Source organism: Bos taurus, chromosome 22 (assembly GCF_002263795.3).
Source record: "Bos taurus isolate L1 Dominette 01449 registration number 42190680 breed Hereford chromosome 22, ARS-UCD2.0, whole genome shotgun sequence".
NCBI classification, from domain to species: Eukaryota; Metazoa; Chordata; class Mammalia; order Artiodactyla; family Bovidae; genus Bos; species Bos taurus.
The window spans coordinates 28,650,872-28,668,488 of NC_037349.1; the positions used below are offsets into that span (position 1 = coordinate 28,650,872).

The 17,617-nt window shown below is 33.6% G+C and overlaps 1 protein-coding gene across 2 annotated transcripts in view; it reads right to left on the minus strand.

Moving 5' to 3' along the window:
- Positions 1–3,836: 3,836 nt before the first annotated feature.
- The window catches only part of PPP4R2 (protein phosphatase 4 regulatory subunit 2), a 50,839-nt gene continuing 37,058 nt past the window's right edge, over positions 3,837–17,617 (minus strand). For both annotated transcript variants that reach the window (XM_002696957.7, XM_024983348.2), the window contains exons 4-9: positions 9,509–9,602; positions 8,037–8,074; positions 7,166–7,240; positions 6,813–6,950; positions 5,850–6,139; positions 3,837–5,594 (exon numbers count right to left, since the gene is read on the minus strand). In XM_002696957.7, the coding sequence (XP_002697003.2) occupies positions 5,278–5,594; positions 5,850–6,139; positions 6,813–6,950; positions 7,166–7,240; positions 8,037–8,074; positions 9,509–9,602 (952 nt within the window). In that variant the 3' untranslated portion in view covers positions 3,837–5,277. The remainder of the gene's footprint in view (positions 5,595–5,849; positions 6,140–6,812; positions 6,951–7,165; positions 7,241–8,036; positions 8,075–9,508; positions 9,603–17,617) is intronic.

The following is a 17,617-nucleotide window of genomic DNA, read 5'->3' on the forward strand; positions in this document are numbered from 1 at the left end:
TGGACCGGGTCTACTCTTTTAGCTCTCCCCATACACAGCAATTCATACAAGTTGCCACCTAAAAATTCCAGGTGCCTAGATTCAAAGTGGGAGATCGCATACATCCTTGAATGTATATGGGAATTTAGTCACCATCAATTAAGCTTGCCTTCCCGTTCTGTAGCATCACAAGCAATGGAGAGAAAAACAATGACTCAAAATGAAGACAGCTAAATAATGACCATGTATTTAGCCCTCAAAGTCTCAGCAAACACAGGCACAGTTAAGACTTGCAAAACTACTCAACAGTGAAGATTTCTTGAAGCAACGCGTTCTTGACCAAATGTCAAGCCCCATCACAGATTAAAGCAGGACTTTGCTAATGACCCAACTTGCCACTTGAATAAACACCTGTCCCCTACCAGGCGAGGGTGTGGTGTGGTGGTGACTTTCTATAGGTCTGCTGCTCTAACACTGTCAAAATATGACGGTAGTGCACTCTTCGTTCTAAATGGGCAGGTGGGCCAGAGATCATGCATCTTATTCCTAGTCAGTAGAAGATTAAGTTTTCCTATCAGTAACCCCAAAACTCTGTACTACCTATGTTTAATACTGGAGTGAGTAGCCTATTCCTTCTCCAGCAGATCTTCTCGACCCAGGAATTGAACTGTGGTCTCCTGCATTGTAGGGGGTCTCTTTACCAGCTGAGCTACCAGGGAAGCCCAAATAATAATGTTGGCAGAAGTGAGAGATTAAATATGGATAAACTGCAATTCAATATTTAAACTCAGAAACATCCAGATTTGTACTATGTTCTGAATTCAGAGCCACAGATGTCATTATTTCCTATCACCTACTGTGCAGTACCAAGTATGAAGAAATGAGAACTCAGAACTGAAAATGGAATCTGTCTTTTCCCCTTAGGGTGACTTGTGGCTCAGACAGTAAAGCGTCTGCCTGCAAGGCAGAAGACCTGGGTTCAATCCCTGGGTAAGGAAGATCCCCTGGAGAAGGAAATAGCAACCCACTCCGGTACTCTTGCCTGGAAAATCCCATGGACAGAGGAGCCTGGTAGGCTACAGTCCATGGGGTCGCAAAGAGTCAGACATGACTGAGTGACTTCACTTTCACTTTTCACACTAAGTAGATGTCTAAAACTGACACTTCTAAAATTATTCTAATAAAAATGTACATCTGCACATGCCAACTAGCACCAAATTACACCAAGATAAATTTCTGCATGTTAAATCTGGGTTTTTTTAGATACCAGGTTTGAGTTGCTCAGATGAACCATCTCTGCAGAAATACCGTTATCACTTAAGCAACAAGAGCTGTAATGAAGTCATGCATTACGCTCTTCTCCCTATGGATCAAGAAATGCTTGTGGAACCTGAAAACCACCTAAGGTAAGAGAAGACAGGGCAGGGGGTGGGGCAAAACACACCTACACCGGCAGAACAAAATACTCTGAAGCTCCATGCTTTAACAGGCCACTCCTCCTTACCCAGAATTTCCGGGATCCCTTTTCAAGCCAGAGGGTTTTATAGCCCTGATAGGCAATTCTAATGCTCCATTCACACTTTTCAAAGGTATTTAATAAACCACAGATTAAATCTAATAATCAACATTCAAAATAGGCCATTTCCCACTGCTCATTTCTGTTCATCAGTATTTTCAGAACTGAGAATGTATTTTTATTAATTTCACACAATTATGGCAAATAACGTAACTCCACACATAGATTAATTCTTCTAATTTATATTTTATTGCATTATGAAAATAATACATTTATTTGGCAAAGTAATCTAGGCTCCAAGTTGAAATAAAAGAAAATTCTGAAGAAAGTATACTAATTATTTTTAAAATGTGAAATATTAGATATATTCTAACCAATACATACTAGCATTCTTATTAGGCCAATAATCCAATAAACCTAATTATAATAAGTCCATATGAAATTACAAGGTGTTTTTGCATTCAATCATCTTATGATTAGCACAAATCTCAAGAGAGAACTGAGCTTCATTTGATCAAAACCAATGTATTTAAGAAACTCCTGTTCAAAAGACATTTTGAAACACTATCCAGAATTTTTATTTCCTTTGGTTCTACAAGTTGCATTTCTGTCCTTACCACAAGTTACATTTCTCAAAATCAAACATCATAGCTTTAGATTCTGCCCCAAGTACCTTTATAAGTAAACTAGTATATTACATTATCTGAAAAATTGCTGATTTTACAAATGCAAAAATGCATAAGTACATGCCTATCTACACCAGCAAAACAAAATACTCTGAACCTCCATGTTTTAACAGGCCACACCTTCTTATCCAGAATTTCTGGGATGCCTTTTCAAGCCAGAGGGTTTTTATAGCTCCGATAGGCAATTCTAATCCTCCACCCACACTTTTCAAAGGCCTAGTTACAATAAACCCTAAGTGGATTAAATTTATCTAATAATCAACACTTAAAATAGGACACTTCCCACTGCTCATTTCTGTTCACCAATATTTTCAGAACCCAAGATTTATTTTTAAAAATGTTCTAGAGTGCTTTTACTTTTTTAAAAGGAAAAGTGCTAAAAACATATTACATATATATTCTCACTCTCATTAGCATTTCAAATTCTTTTACATGCTGGGTTCAGAGTCTAGAGTCTAACAGGTAAACAATCTGCTCAAGACAAACAGAAAATAATATTTTTAATCAGAGGTCTTATTTCTTCATTTAGATCTTTTATGACTTTGCTGATGTGTGTTAAGAAAATGTTCCTAAAATTAGCCTTTTAAAAGTACACATCTGAATCCGTTACTATCAGAACTGACATTTTCATGAAGCAAAGTCTCTGTAAGTGCATCTATGCATACATGAGGAAGTTTACTTCCCACCAGACATCAGTAACCAGCTGAACAAGGTTTCCCAGTTTTACTACAGAAGTATCCCATCTATCCTAAAGAAAATATTCCATGAGCATTCTACAATTATCTGTATAAACAGCAACAAGTTTGATCTATGATCAACATAAGAATATCTAATAAATATTAAAACTATTACACTATAGATTAAAATGCAGATCTCTCATAGAGTTGAGTGATGGCATTTTGGTACATTCACCATTATTATACTTTATTTAATAAAGAAATACATTTGCCCTTGCAAAAATAGCAACTGCAAGTATACAAATAAAACCACAGACCTCAAAGTCATGATGCTAAATCTTCAACTTATATCCAACAAAAGTAATTCAGTTTACAAGTGGTCCATGGCACAATTAAAATAAAAAATATCAAAAGGTCACAGGATCTTAAAGAATAGGTTTATTGACAATGATTTCATAAATATTCTAAAGAAAATTTCAAAATTTCTAAACTTAAAATGTTTAAAATCTATTTTCATTGGCAAAATATCCCTTAACAAAATAAAGAATAGGTCACTACAAATGAATGTCACATTTAAAATTTGCTTTAACATTTTTTGCAAAGTTCTTAAAAAAATTTACAATGTGTGATTTTTCTTCTCTCTTGGATACAGTAAATAAATCAATACTCAGTTTTTATTCCAACTATGAGACATATTTCACAAATATATCATCTAGCTGCTGTGAACCTGACAATCAAGTCAGTCAGTAGTATAATACCCGACAGACATAAACGGAGCCAGCTCATTTTGGTAGTTTTAGTCATAGCAATTGAAGTAGTCAAAATGCAAAACTTGTGGTGGCTGCCCAAGTCACCCCAGAGTGTATGATACAGTGTGAGAAAATGTTTGCATCGGTTTTATCAGTTCATCTGTATACTTCAGGTATCTGAAATTAAAAAAGGGATTCTTGTATATTTTGATAAAAATGTACTCGAGTATTTCATAACATTAATATTTATTGCTTTATATGAATACTGTATTGAAAGCCCAAGCATTCAGTTTACACACAGAAATTATACAATTATATACCGCTTCACAAAGGCAGTGAACACATTACATTCTACAAAATCTACTTTACAGAAATTTAAAAATTCTAAATATCAAAAGGTACAGCTGAAGAAACAGGTATAAATTTGGCAGCCAGTAATTTAGACAGGGAAGTTGCAGCTTGCGCATGACTTTTAAATATGTGAATTTGAAAATATTGAGTTTAGAGTAACCATTGTGCTTTGTGTTGATCTGAAAAATATAACACTGGCTGTCGAAGAAGCATGTTCAAAAATATTTAATTCACTTCAAAATGTCATACAAATTACGGTGGCTTCTATGCACCCCTAAAGCTTCAGTCATTTAGCTCCGGTACATTACTAAAGTAATATATTAATTTTTCCAGTACAGTGGTGTTTCATACCATTGACATTTGTATACTCTAGAATAATTTAGAAAGAAATGTGTAATATTCACAAGGTTCAGAAAAGCAAGCAAAAAGTAAAGGAACCAGCCTGGTTCTTCTGAGATGGTCTCATGTCAGCTTTATAAGCATTCATTCTACAAAATAGTAAGCTAAATGTTTGAACACAATTTCCAAGATAAAGCACATTTTCTCATAAATAATGTAGTCTTTTTCTCAGGCACCTCAGAAGTATACAAAAGAATTTAGTTTGAACAGATCTCTTGGAATGTGTTTAACCTGGTATTTCAACAGACGTAAGATTTCCAGGGTTTCACAGGGGCCAGATTTTATCTGAATTACTCAGAAGAGAAAGAAAATGTCTTCTGAAAGAGGTGAACTCAATCATTACCAATAGAAAAAGTATCCACTGTATTCATCTCTTATAGAAACAGAAAAATATAACATTTCCCCCTTAGAATAATATATATATGTATATATGACTTAAAGTTCCATTGTACATAGTCAAACAATAAAATCTGGAAACCAGCATGAAACCCTATAGAGTTCACATGTTAAAATGCTCAAACTATGACCAAAATATGAAAACTACTAGAGCTGTCAGAAAGAGACAAGACAAAAGCTTTCTTGCATATGTAATAAACTAAGTGTGATAATCTCCAAAAAAGTTTTCAAAATTATAATTATTTTCCAGTTTAAAATTTTTAACCCTAAAAAAAAAAAAAAAATCTATACACAAACCACTGATTTGACCAGACCAAAAAAAAGTCAGCGGTAAGCAGGACCCAGAGGAGCTGATATTCACAGTTCTCACATGAATAACTCTTTTAGGATTTACCCCATAAAGTATTTTATTTTACAACCTGCTTCTCTTGTAAAACTAAAGGTCCACTTTGTTACATAAACGTTTTATACAGTGTAAAACCAGAACTGTATGTAAAATACTGCATCTAAATATTTCTAAATAGTTAGTCTTGTTCCATTGGTTCATCTGTGACTTCTGTGGCTTCGTCATTTTCCATGGATGATTCTGAAAGAATCTCTCCAGTTTTACTGGAATTGGATCCTACTAATTCTTCCGTTTCATGGCAATCAGAACCACTACTTACAGGGCCTGTATTTTCACTACCTTCAGAATGTAAACCTCTCTCAACTTGAGTCAGATCAGATTCTTCCATTTGATTATTTTCCTCAGAAGTCTCTTCATTCACAGTTAAGGCATCATCAGATTCTTTTTCTTGATTTTTTCTTTCTGCGATCATTTCTCTTGATGTCATAAAAGACTCTAAAAATAAGCAAATGTTGTTGTAGTTAAATTTGATTTTCAAAATACCTCCACAGTTAAGTTTCATGAATTCTGATATTCTACAGTTCAAATCATATCCCCTGAAACTCAGCAGCAACTACATACAGGTGGGAGAAAAAACCCAACATCAGCATTATAAGGAGTTCCATTATGTTAAATTCTTTCAGGCAAAAATGAAGTACAAGAATTTGAGGATCTCCTTACTCCACCCTTTTACAGATGGTCTCTAAATACCTTCTTCTTCCTCCTCATCCTCTTCTTCCTCCTCTTCTGTACAGTGCTGCCTGGTACAACTACTTTCTTTGTCTTTATTCTGAGATGAAGATGGAGATTCTGTTTCTTCTACCATAACTGAAGAAATTTCACTGGAAGATGTTTGACTGGCCATCTCTCTGACTTCACTTTCTTTGTCGAACCTGAGTCTTTTTACCTCATGCCCTTCTGCCTCCACAGTATCTTCGTCTGGATGTTTGTTTTTTATAGGGCTCACCGAGGAAACTTCTGATTCAGATGTTGAAGAGTCACTGTAAATATTTTTAAAAGTGTCATTAATAAAACTGTTTCTTCATCCTTTACATTCTATTTTTAAGATCTAATAATATGTAACTTTCACTGTGCAAGTTAAATTGTAACATCTGGGCAAAGAAAAACAAGAGAATAATTCCAAGGACACCTAAACTGTTAAACATTTCCCACTAGGACTACTCAATGAATTACATGACCTTTGTGTTCAATTCTTCAGTGAGTTAAATGTCCTCTTACAATAAAACTACAAGTTCCCCACTGAGACATACTCTTAATTCCTCTCACTCCTTTCCCTTAATGCGATAAGAAAACTTGAGATGGGATATCAATAAAAAGACTTCCTTTTATGATCTACGAAGAGAAATGATTCACAGAATTTGAACTCATTTACAAGTATCTTCTCCAAGTAATTTTCTAAAAGAAAAAAATGTATCATGATCATTTTCTTAACACCCTATTATAAATAGAATCTTCCCAAACAAGCAATTAAGTCTTTTCTCTGCCCATCATCAGCATATGCTAATGCCCTTTTTAAGTGCATTAAAATATTTTCTCCTTCTCAAAACAACAGTAAATAATAAATAAATTTTATTTTTTTTTAATAAAAAAATCATCCATAAATGTCACTTTTTTGGGAAAACATTTGTTTTCAAAAATAAATCACATACAAACCTGTGATTTTTGTCCTCATTTTGCTTTGACTCTTTGCTGTCTGTGCTCTCAGGCAAGCCGTTTGTTGTCATGGGAACTGACAAAGGAATTTTTGGTCGATTAAGTGGCCTGGGTGTTCCAGGCCCATTTATATTAGACCTATGGTAAGAGAAATGAACATCATTTTCCCAATTTTTGTAAAAAAGCACACATCACAGAAATACTTTCAGAACCAAGGGTCACCAAATTAATTCTTTTTGGTATATCATCCTATACCTCCCATAAAATTCCCAATTTTTAAAAAGTACATTGAGTTTCCTATTCAAAATTAAGAAACTGCAGCTCTTTGAATAATAAAAAATCAATAATCTCACCTCTCAGTGTAACTTGGTGAATTTCCAGGAAACATAACACCATTCATTCGATTTAAACTATTGGAATTGTTCTTCCTATGAGAGGGAAAAATTTTTTTTAATGGATAGTTCAGTTAACTTTGATAAAAGTCAAGGGTCTAAAAGATCTTTTGTAAGACTTCAATGTCACAGAATCAAACAAAAGACTTCTTAGAGAAATAACCATGAAATTATCCTAGTATCTCATTTAACAATATACAAATATATTCTTCAAGAGTTCTGAAACAAATTCACCATAATCATTCTATGAAATCAGGTATTTTAACCATTAAACAAATACTTCTCAACAGAGGGCAATATTTTCCTACAATCCCTCTTCCTTCACTCATATCCTTAGGGAACACATTTAGCAATGAATAAATAGATTTTTTTGGTGGAAGTAGGGGAGACATTACTGATATTCAGAGGAAGCCATGGACACTGTGCTAAACTTTTCATAATCCCAGGACATCCACTCCTAGTAAAATTACCAGTGGTACCAAGGAATGTGCCCTACACAGCTACCTAAATTTACTATTTAACTCATGACAATCAGAAATAACAGTCCATCATGAAGAGCAATGTCATCAAGATAGTACATAAATCCAACAATGTAAGATTGCAGTAAATCATGAATCTATTTAATACAAATCTTTTCAATGGAAAAATATATAGGTAATGTTTATTGGTAATATTCTACTCTGGGAACTGGTTGGTAGTTTTGTTAAGTATTTACAAATGTTACCATGCTTAATTACATATAAAATAATTGTAATATATTTTTAAGGCATATATTAAAAATGAAAGAACAGAATATAATATACTAGGAAAAAAGAAAAGTAGCTATACTTACTCTGAGGAGGGATAAACACAGCTAACAACCATCACATTCTGCAATAACAACATTTACTGATTAATATGAGGAAATGTACAACATAAAGTTTACCTCTTTTTAATTTCCCAAAATCACCCTGGTATCAAGTTTCCATGTATTATATTTTTACTAATAAAAGAAATGGCTAAAAACAAAAACCTTCAATAAAAAAGCAAAAACTAAAACAGTAGCAACAGACTAAAATCTAATAACTTACTAAGCTATTTGTTTTGTCAGTCTCATTTTTCCTCAGTTGCTTTGGAACCCTGCCATCATGTGTTTTATGTACTGTATGTAATAGAAGAGAACCATGTCCTCTTACCAAGCTATTTAGAGGCTGAAGTATTCAGGCCTTGTAATAATAAATTCCCGGTAAAGCAGCACCCACTCAAAATCTTGATGTGTAGCATGATACAACACAGGGAAAGAGACGCAAACCTTTTTATAACCCTCCTGATAATCATAACTTTATCAATGGTTTAATATTCATTGAAAGCTTGCTGAGCCAAAGTAAGTGCTTTATATTTAATCCTCCTCACAGAACTGTTATGGTCCACATTTTACAGATGAGGAAACCAAGACTTGGATACGTAACTGGCCCACAGTCACACAACTATGACTCCTGTGACACTGCCTCTTCATCCAAAGAGTGCCAAAATTTAAGTACTGAAGTCTTTGAACTGTTAAGTACTGAAGAACCATCTCAGCTTCCTGCCCTCAGAGTTCAACAAACACATTAATCCAGTTAGACCCTAAGATCTATTTTAAATCACTAGGTAATGATTTTGGATTCCTGCTCCAAGGGTAAAATGAACAGATTTGAAAAGAACCTTAAAATGTATACTAGACTATATTTTAGGAGCAATCGCTATAGGAATTAGCAAAACCAATGGTCCACATCTCAGTTCACATGCAGTTCCTTCATTCATTCTTCGCTCCACACAAGCCAATGACTTGCTTTTCATTCCCTGAAACACTTTGATGTAGTTGCCTCTCAGATTATTTCCTTTGTTCAGAATGCTCTGCCCTCTAACATCTCCTCACCCACAAAAAACCCAGTTCTTCTCCTATTCTTAAATGTGACATAACTCTTCTCAATACCTTGTATTAGTGATTTTCCAAGTTGTGTACCTCTGAATTCTAAAACTAAAGAATTCTATAGGTAAGTTTGCAAAACCCTCTATTTTTAAGATATCAATTACAGAACGTCTCAGAACTGTTAATATGTTAAGATAAATTAAGAATTTCCAAGAGACAATAATAAACTGCTTTTCACAAGCATTCTTCTGCCTTCCTCTTATTAAATCTTTCTCTGAAACTTAGAACACAATTTGGGAAAAACTTCAGGTAGGCTGAAAAACCTATTTCAAGACAAGATGCCTGAAGTAGAGTCTATTCAAAGAAAATCTATTATGCTACAGTTTAATATAACCCCATTATACAATGCATACCTTTTCTACTCCTCTGAGAAATTTGTCTGTTCCCGTATAGTTTCTCCTTGGATCTGTTAGTAATTCACATAGTCGCTGAATAGTAAAAGGTATACTGCAAAAGAATATAATTTTATAGTTTAAGGTTATTAATTTTCAAGAAAATTAGAACCATTACTCTCGCCATTTCAAGCTTTATCTAGTCACCCATGTTAAGCTACAAAAGAAAATGCTACAAATGAATGGATGAATCACCTAAAATTAGGCAAAACAAGAAGCACACCTGTTCTCTTTAAAAAAAAAAAAAACAATTTCCCCCTCCATCCCTTAAAAAGAACATCCAAAATGAACAGAAAGCTTCAAAACTGAGAAAAAATTTTAACATTCTTATTTATGATAATTCAATTTTAAGTTTATAAGAGAGGCAACACAAACAAGTGAGAGTCTACTTAATACATAAACTTTCTCAAGCATTCTTTTGCACACCAAGTTTTTTTTACAGTGTTCAAATAAACTACAAATGTTATCAGAATACAAAAAGTGATTCCAATGAAAAAGTATTATACAGTTCTGCTCCATAATAAAATTTTATATACAACCTACATGTTTCACCAAACTTAAAATACATACAAACACACACACTATATATATTTGGTAAGTACCTTACTGACAACTTTACCAAATACTTAACAACCACAATCAAATTTTCACTTGATCATAGAAAATACAAACCTGAGACATAAATTGAACCTGAAATGATTTTATAAATCAGTGAGTTTTTATCTCACACACTATTAGCATTCCTCAGAATTACAATATGAATAGCAAAATCTCACGAAATAATGATAAATGCAGCTAAAACGTGTATGTAAACTTCAAGACTTCAGTATTTGTCACATGAAATCTACTGATTCTCCTTATAAAGACAATTATAAAGCCTCAAATAGTTATTATTTACCAAGTTGTTTATTGTTTACAGGCAGTTCAACACAAAATTCTTTCTCTCCCACAATGGAAGGCAATTTAGTGAGTGCAGAACTCAAACTCAGGTTCTCAAACTTCAAATTCCATGTTCTGTCTTCCACTATATCACACACACATAAAATTATAAATGTACATTTTCTAGCTGGACCAACAATATTTAGTTCTTATATTCTTAGCATCAGTACTACTCTTTTAGCCAAGTTCTTTGAGTTTCTGAGTCTTATTACTTTTTACATTTCAAAATCAGAGTAAAATACACTGTCAAAATAAAGTATCTTGTTTTTCCAAAGTGTGTCTTTTTTTCATATTTGAAAGCTTCTTAAGGGCAGGATCTCTTCACATACATGACATTCAATATATAATTTATATATATATATATATTACCATCATGGACTTCAGAATATTAGTGGCATACCAATATGTTGCCCCTCACTGAGCTCATTGCTTTCCAAATCCTAAACACCCACATACTGCCCCCCCAACCCTATTCCCTCAATGAAGCTCTCAGAGTGATACTGTAATTAAAAGTTTTTATACATTTTACAAAATAAGCAAGGTAGGATCCAGTATTAAGGACACGCAAATACTATTTACCAAATACTTACACTCAAATACTATTTACCAAATACTTAAACAGATATTGTCTATTTATATCTATTCCTTCAACTAAATTTCCTTTACACACTGACAGCCGTGTTTCTCTTAAATTAAAATTAACCATAAAAGATGAGAATCTTCCAACTTCTTGCTTAATCATGGTTTTAGACTAAAATGTTTTGGCTAATTTTCTCTAGAAAAGTAGATAAAATGGTAGTCAATTATTAACACTGTATTTGTGGGTAAATGTCAATACTGCTTTAGAAAGAAAAATGTATTATGTTTGCATAACATGTCAGCCTATGACAAAGTAAGTTTACAATTAAAACATTTTCAGAAGCTTTTTAAGTCATTTTACCAAGTGTCCAATAGATGGCACTAAGATGTTATACAACTCTCACTCAAGTGAACAGTTTTAAAATACAAACACTTCCTGTAAATCAAAGTACCCACGGGAAACAATTATTATAATTTTGACAACTGCATTTAAGATTAAGTACTTTTTAATCTTTTATGTAAACATGAGAGCTGACTATAGTTTACTCAATAGCAGACTTGAAAGACACTTAAGGTAAACAATTATGACAACAAACGCTAATAGAATTGTGTACACAGTGCTACAGAGAAAGAATAAATTGTATGCCAGGGAATCGAACATAAAAATGGGAACACTTAATTTGAGGTGGGTCTTTAAAAGAAGGTATAAAAATAAACCAGGTAAATCCAAAATGAATGCTTGGTACAACTCTATGACAGGTCTGCTTTCTCTTTCTCTTCCACTACACAACAGTTTACACAGCACACAAGACAGTTTCCTGAAAACATTAACAATTCTTCTAATAAAAAATTATCACTAGCTAAATTAAGACATGTGCTAAGAAGAAAAAAAAGAGCAAAAATGAACACGACTAACTCTCAATGAAAAATATGAACCAGAATCCTGAAATTGGGAGAATGGGGAAAGATATTTATTAGTAAAGGTGCACTGTGAAACAATTAAGTAGAAAAATATTTTATGTTATTTAAAATGCATTCCGTTTACTTTGCATTACCTATATATTACTTGTCTACATCGTAAGATGAAAATTAAGATTACATAAGGAACTGGAAAATAACTTATTAAGGATATGATTAGCACGCATTTTGTTAAGCAAACCCCCAAAAAATATGTCTACATCATCTAACAAAACACTAGTTACATATAGGGTAGTATGGCTTTAAAAAAAAAATACTGGCTAACCCTCTGGGACACTGTGCCCAGGTTGGATTTACCTCTTTAAAGTCTTCTGGAGAACAGGGATTCTGAAAACACATTTCTTAAGTAATTATTATGAGCGCTGATACATAATGCATATAAACCACTTGAAAGTGAAAGTCGCTCAGCTGTGTCCAACTCTTTGCGATCCCACGGACTATATATACAGTCCATGGAATTCTCCAGGCCAGAATACTGGAGTGGGTAGCCAGTCCCGTCTCCAGGGGATCTTCCCAACCCAGGGGTCTAACCCAGGTCTCCCACGTTGCAGGACAATTCTTTACCAGCTGAGCCATCAGGGAAGCCTAAGAATACTGGAGTGGGGAGCCTATCCCTTCTCCAGCAGATCTTTCTGACCCAGGAATCAAACTAGGGTATCCTGCATTGCAGGCAGTCTACCAGTTGAGCTACCAGGGAAGCCCATAAATCACTCAGGGCCTGAAATACTTTATGAATAAATCTTAGTTCCTATCATTATCCCAATTTCATCTGCTATTTACTGTAGATTTTGAGAAGGCACAAACCCTCCAGAGACCAACTTATGGTGAAACCAAACAAAAAATGTTTTTAAAAATATTCCTTTTAATTCCAAAAAGTAACTAAATCTGATGAAACAGGATCACAGATTGTACATTACGTATATACCTTAATTTGCCTGCAATCTGTCCCCATCTATTGACCTAAAAAAAAAAAAAATTCAAATCTTATGTACCTAAAAGCTATCGGAATTCAGATATCAAGAATGCTGCTGAACAGAGAAAGACATCTAAGCATAAATTACAAACTGTAAACACCAAGCTCTAAAGTTAGAATTTCCTGTCTTGTATTTTAACCCGAGAAAGATTTTAAGTGACTAAAATTAATATTTTTTAATTTATCTGTTTAAATGTTTGATCATCAAGATGTGCCAATATTCTGGATATACACCAAGATATTCAGCTGGAAAGAAAGCATCCATCAAAATAAAAATCTTTATCTTACTTCTACATTATATAATTATATGTGTGTTATATAGTTATATATTGGGCTTCCCTGGTGGCTCAGCTGGTCAAGAATCTGCCTGCAATGTGGGAGACCTGGGTTCGATCCCTGGATTGGGAAGATCCCCTGGAGAAGGGAAAGGCTACCCACTCCAGTATTCTGGCCTAGAGAATTTCATGGACTGTATGGTCCGTGGGCTCACAAAGAGTCAGACACAACTGAGCAACTTTCACATACGTTATAAAGCAATGTTCCTCATAAAAAAAGATGAAGGAAATTAAAACACAGAGACCATTAAAGTAAAAGGCTAAAAGAGCTAACCATAAAATCAGACACCTGATTTAAAAAATGCTAAAACAGCCAATAACTTTTATGCATAAAGGTATACTTTTTACTACATCTTTATTTTCTATTAAGGTCCACATTTATACTGTCTTAATTAACAGAATTACTATTTAAGTGGAAATTAACTTAAGTATCTCTTAGACATCAAAGATTAAATGTATTGAGTTTTGTTTACTCTAAAGTTCTAAAGAAGTTAGAAATCACCAGTGGAATCTTGTGATACAATCTTACTTAAATCAATATGTTCTTTCTGGATCAGGCTTTAACATCTATATAAATATGTACATGTCATAAATACTCATGTGCATATATTTTATACCTCAAGACAAAGGTTAGAAATTGGGATTTATTGAAAAGAGCACTGTAAGTTAAGAAAAAGAAAAATTTGGCCCTTTCAATAATGGTACATAACCGTGAACTAGTATCTACGTCATTCCCTACCCTAAAAGGAATCTGCAGCAACTGACACCACTTTTAACCAGTTAATCACCTTCTACAGTGCCTGAATTACTTTACTTGCTTCAAATAAAAATGTTAAGAAAAATTAATTAGGTTTCTGTTATTTCCTCTCTTTCAATTATAAAATTTTATTAAAGACAGCATCACATCAAAACCTATTACCAACACACAAAGCAAGGCAGTTAAGGGGAGTAAGGAGGGAAGGCTACTAAGCAACCTTGAGTCTCAACAAGTTATGCTAGAAAAGGTAATAAAGAAAAAATAATAAGTCTCTTCTAATAGATTCAACATGCTCAACAAATACTGACACAAATAATGAACATAAAATGCAATAAGTCTATTTTCCCCAAGAGGAACAGGTACACCAGCAAGCAGAAATAGGTAAAAGGAGTAAAAGAACCAAGTAACAAAAGGCTAGAACCCATTCTCTCATCCTTGAATAATCTTAAGCTAACTATAAAGCAAACAATATAAAATCAAAAAAGGAGTAAATGTTTTTTATCTACAATCCAGATTTTAAAGTACTGAAAATCTTGTATATAAACCTTTAAAAAAATATGAAGAGGCAAAAACCCTCAGGTGCAGAAACTTACAAGGTATCTGCACTGGTGCACGTAAGCATACAAACAAGTCATTTAGGTGCAAGAGGGAGGGGACACACGTATACCTGTGGCTGATTCATACTCATGTACAGCAGAAACCAGCAAATCATGGTAAAGTAATCATCCTCCAATTAAAAACATAAATTTTAAAAAAGAAAAAAAAACAATCCTTTGAAAGTTTTCAGGACTAAGCGAACTCTGATTATGCACATTAAAATAACCTAAAAAAATAACTCCAGAGAAGAAATTTTATAGTCAGGCCATCATGCCAAAAGATAAGCACTCCTCAGTTACAACTGACACGTTAGCAGTGATATAACCAAGATTTTTAGGTATCAAATGGTTGTGCACTTTGCCTGCTGCTGCGTAGTCACTTCAGTCGTGTCTGACTCTGTGCAACCCCAAAGACGGCAGCCCAGCAGGCTCCCCCATCCCTGGGATTCTCCAGGCAAGAACACTGGAGTGGGGTGCCATTTCCTTCTCCAATGCAGGAAAGTGAACAGTGAAAGTGAAGTCGCTCAGTTGTGTCTAACTCTTAGCAACCTCATGGGCTGCAGCCTACCAGGTTCCTCCGTCCATGGGATTTTCCAGGTAAGAGTACTGGAGTGGGTTGCCACAGTGGCTAGATGCCCTCATAAATACACAGCCATGCCCTTTTAGTCAACTACCCACAGCAAGGGAAGCTTACTGCTAATTTTCGAGAGGTCTTAGGTGTAACACATTGTCAAAAGCAGAGGAAGACTTAAGTAATTAATTTGCATTCACCCTTGGTGTCCAGAATCTCATAGTTCAGAAAATCCGGCCAACAAGTAAACGGATAATTTCCACTTAAAAGAGGAAAAATTTATATACTGACAATACTAGTTTTAGAAAATAATCTTTTCATGCCAAAATAATTTGAAGCATTTATTATAGAGCTTTCACTAATTAAAAACAAAAACAGCAAAATGAAGTTACCAATAATAAAATCACTGAAAGATAAGAAAAACCAAAAAAGATATGAAAGAAACCAATTCATTAAAGAGTCATTAAGGACACGCATGCTCCCTTTCACTTGCAATCAAAGAGACACAAATCCACAGACAGACCCACAAAAATACTGGGGAAAAAAAACAAAAACAAAAACAAAAAAGAACAGCATTTACATATAACACAGAAGCATAAATGAAAATACTCTGTGAGGTCAATCTGGCAATAATAATAAAAACTTTAAGTGTGCATACATGATAACCTAGTAACGGTTTCTACAAAATAAAAAAAGGAACAATAAATCTATACACAAATTCAACATACACCATTCATCATACACAAAAGTGTATGTACAAGGGGGCGCACTACAAGCACTTGTAACAGCTAAAAAAATTAATGCCCACCAAGGGAGCAGAAAAAATGGACTACATAATCTGTTAATATAACAGAAAATAATGCAGCCATTTCAAATAAAGACAAACAGAACACACAGACGTAACTGTACTGATATAAAAATTTCAAAGCTCTTCTAAAAGTAAAATACAACTAGCATACAACATGATCCTCCTTTCTTTTCTTCATATACTCCTAGGACATATGAGGATATTTTAAAAATTATGAACACGCTACTGTAATTTTTTTAATTTAAAAGATGATCTATTACGAAGAGCAGAAGAGGAATACTGGCAAAGACAAACCCTTCAACGAGGTGAAAAAGATGCTACTTTTACTCACCACTTTGAGGGAAAAAATGTTTATAGCAACAACTAATCGATGTATATTCAAACACAAAAATAAAACTGAAAAATATTACAAAGATGTTTCAATGTACCACATATCAAATATTATGATATAGATAAAAATGGGTAAATCAAAAATGAAAAATACAAAAATACTAATGTATCATTAAGACTTGAGTTCTGCTTAAGAAAAATAATTTGCAAACTGCCATTTTGAAATACCAAAGTAAAAATATAAATTATAGTTTAAGATAAAAAATATTTTAAAAGAAATTATATTTACGTATGCTTAGGCATTTAAGGACTGTTAAGTCCTTTTCAGATGTAGGTCAATTACCTATTTAACAAATTATGTGTGTGTGTGTATAAAATATCTTGGAGAAGGAAAGGCACCTATTTAACAAATAAAGAAATGAGAAATATTTAATACCTATATAGCTGTGTTTCATCCAATTTAATGTTTAAGAACTGAAAATGGTATTACTAATTTAGAATCACAAGTAGCTTCACATTCGCAAAGCAGTGGTGTATAATTTGACCTGTTTGACCATAACTCTTAATTTTAAATGAGCCGTAACTTACTGAAATAAAAGATGAATTACCATAATGTCTAAGTACTATCAACCTCTGCACTATTTATAAACATCCCCAAGAAGTATTCTTAACCATATTCAATAGTAAGCCTTATGTAACATACTTCCAATACACAGCATGTGGCTTCATCATGGTATATGCTTTAAAAAAATTAGTAAGTAGATATATGCATACAGTTAAATAATTTTCACTAATACAACAGGGTACACGGAAAACAAGTCGCCCTCCAATCCCAAACCCCTAAGAGCAGCTTTAATTTCTCCCATGAGTATTTCGGCAACATACCCAAAACCAAAGTTTAAGAATTTGATACCTTAAATCAAACTGCTAAGCAGGGAAACATGACATAAAATAAAGGGTTAAGTGAATTAAACTATCTTGTTGCAAATCCCATGTGATTAAATATCTGAAGAAAAAATTGAGACCATTCATGCTACCTAAAAATACAAATGAAATCTCATCAAAAACTGTCCCTAAATATAAATTCATGGTTAACATATCCACAATTCACTAAATTAGGTATTGTCATTCCACACTCCAATTTATGCCAATTTAAACACTGAACAATTCAACTTCAAAAATACTTCTTGCCTTCAATAAAGGG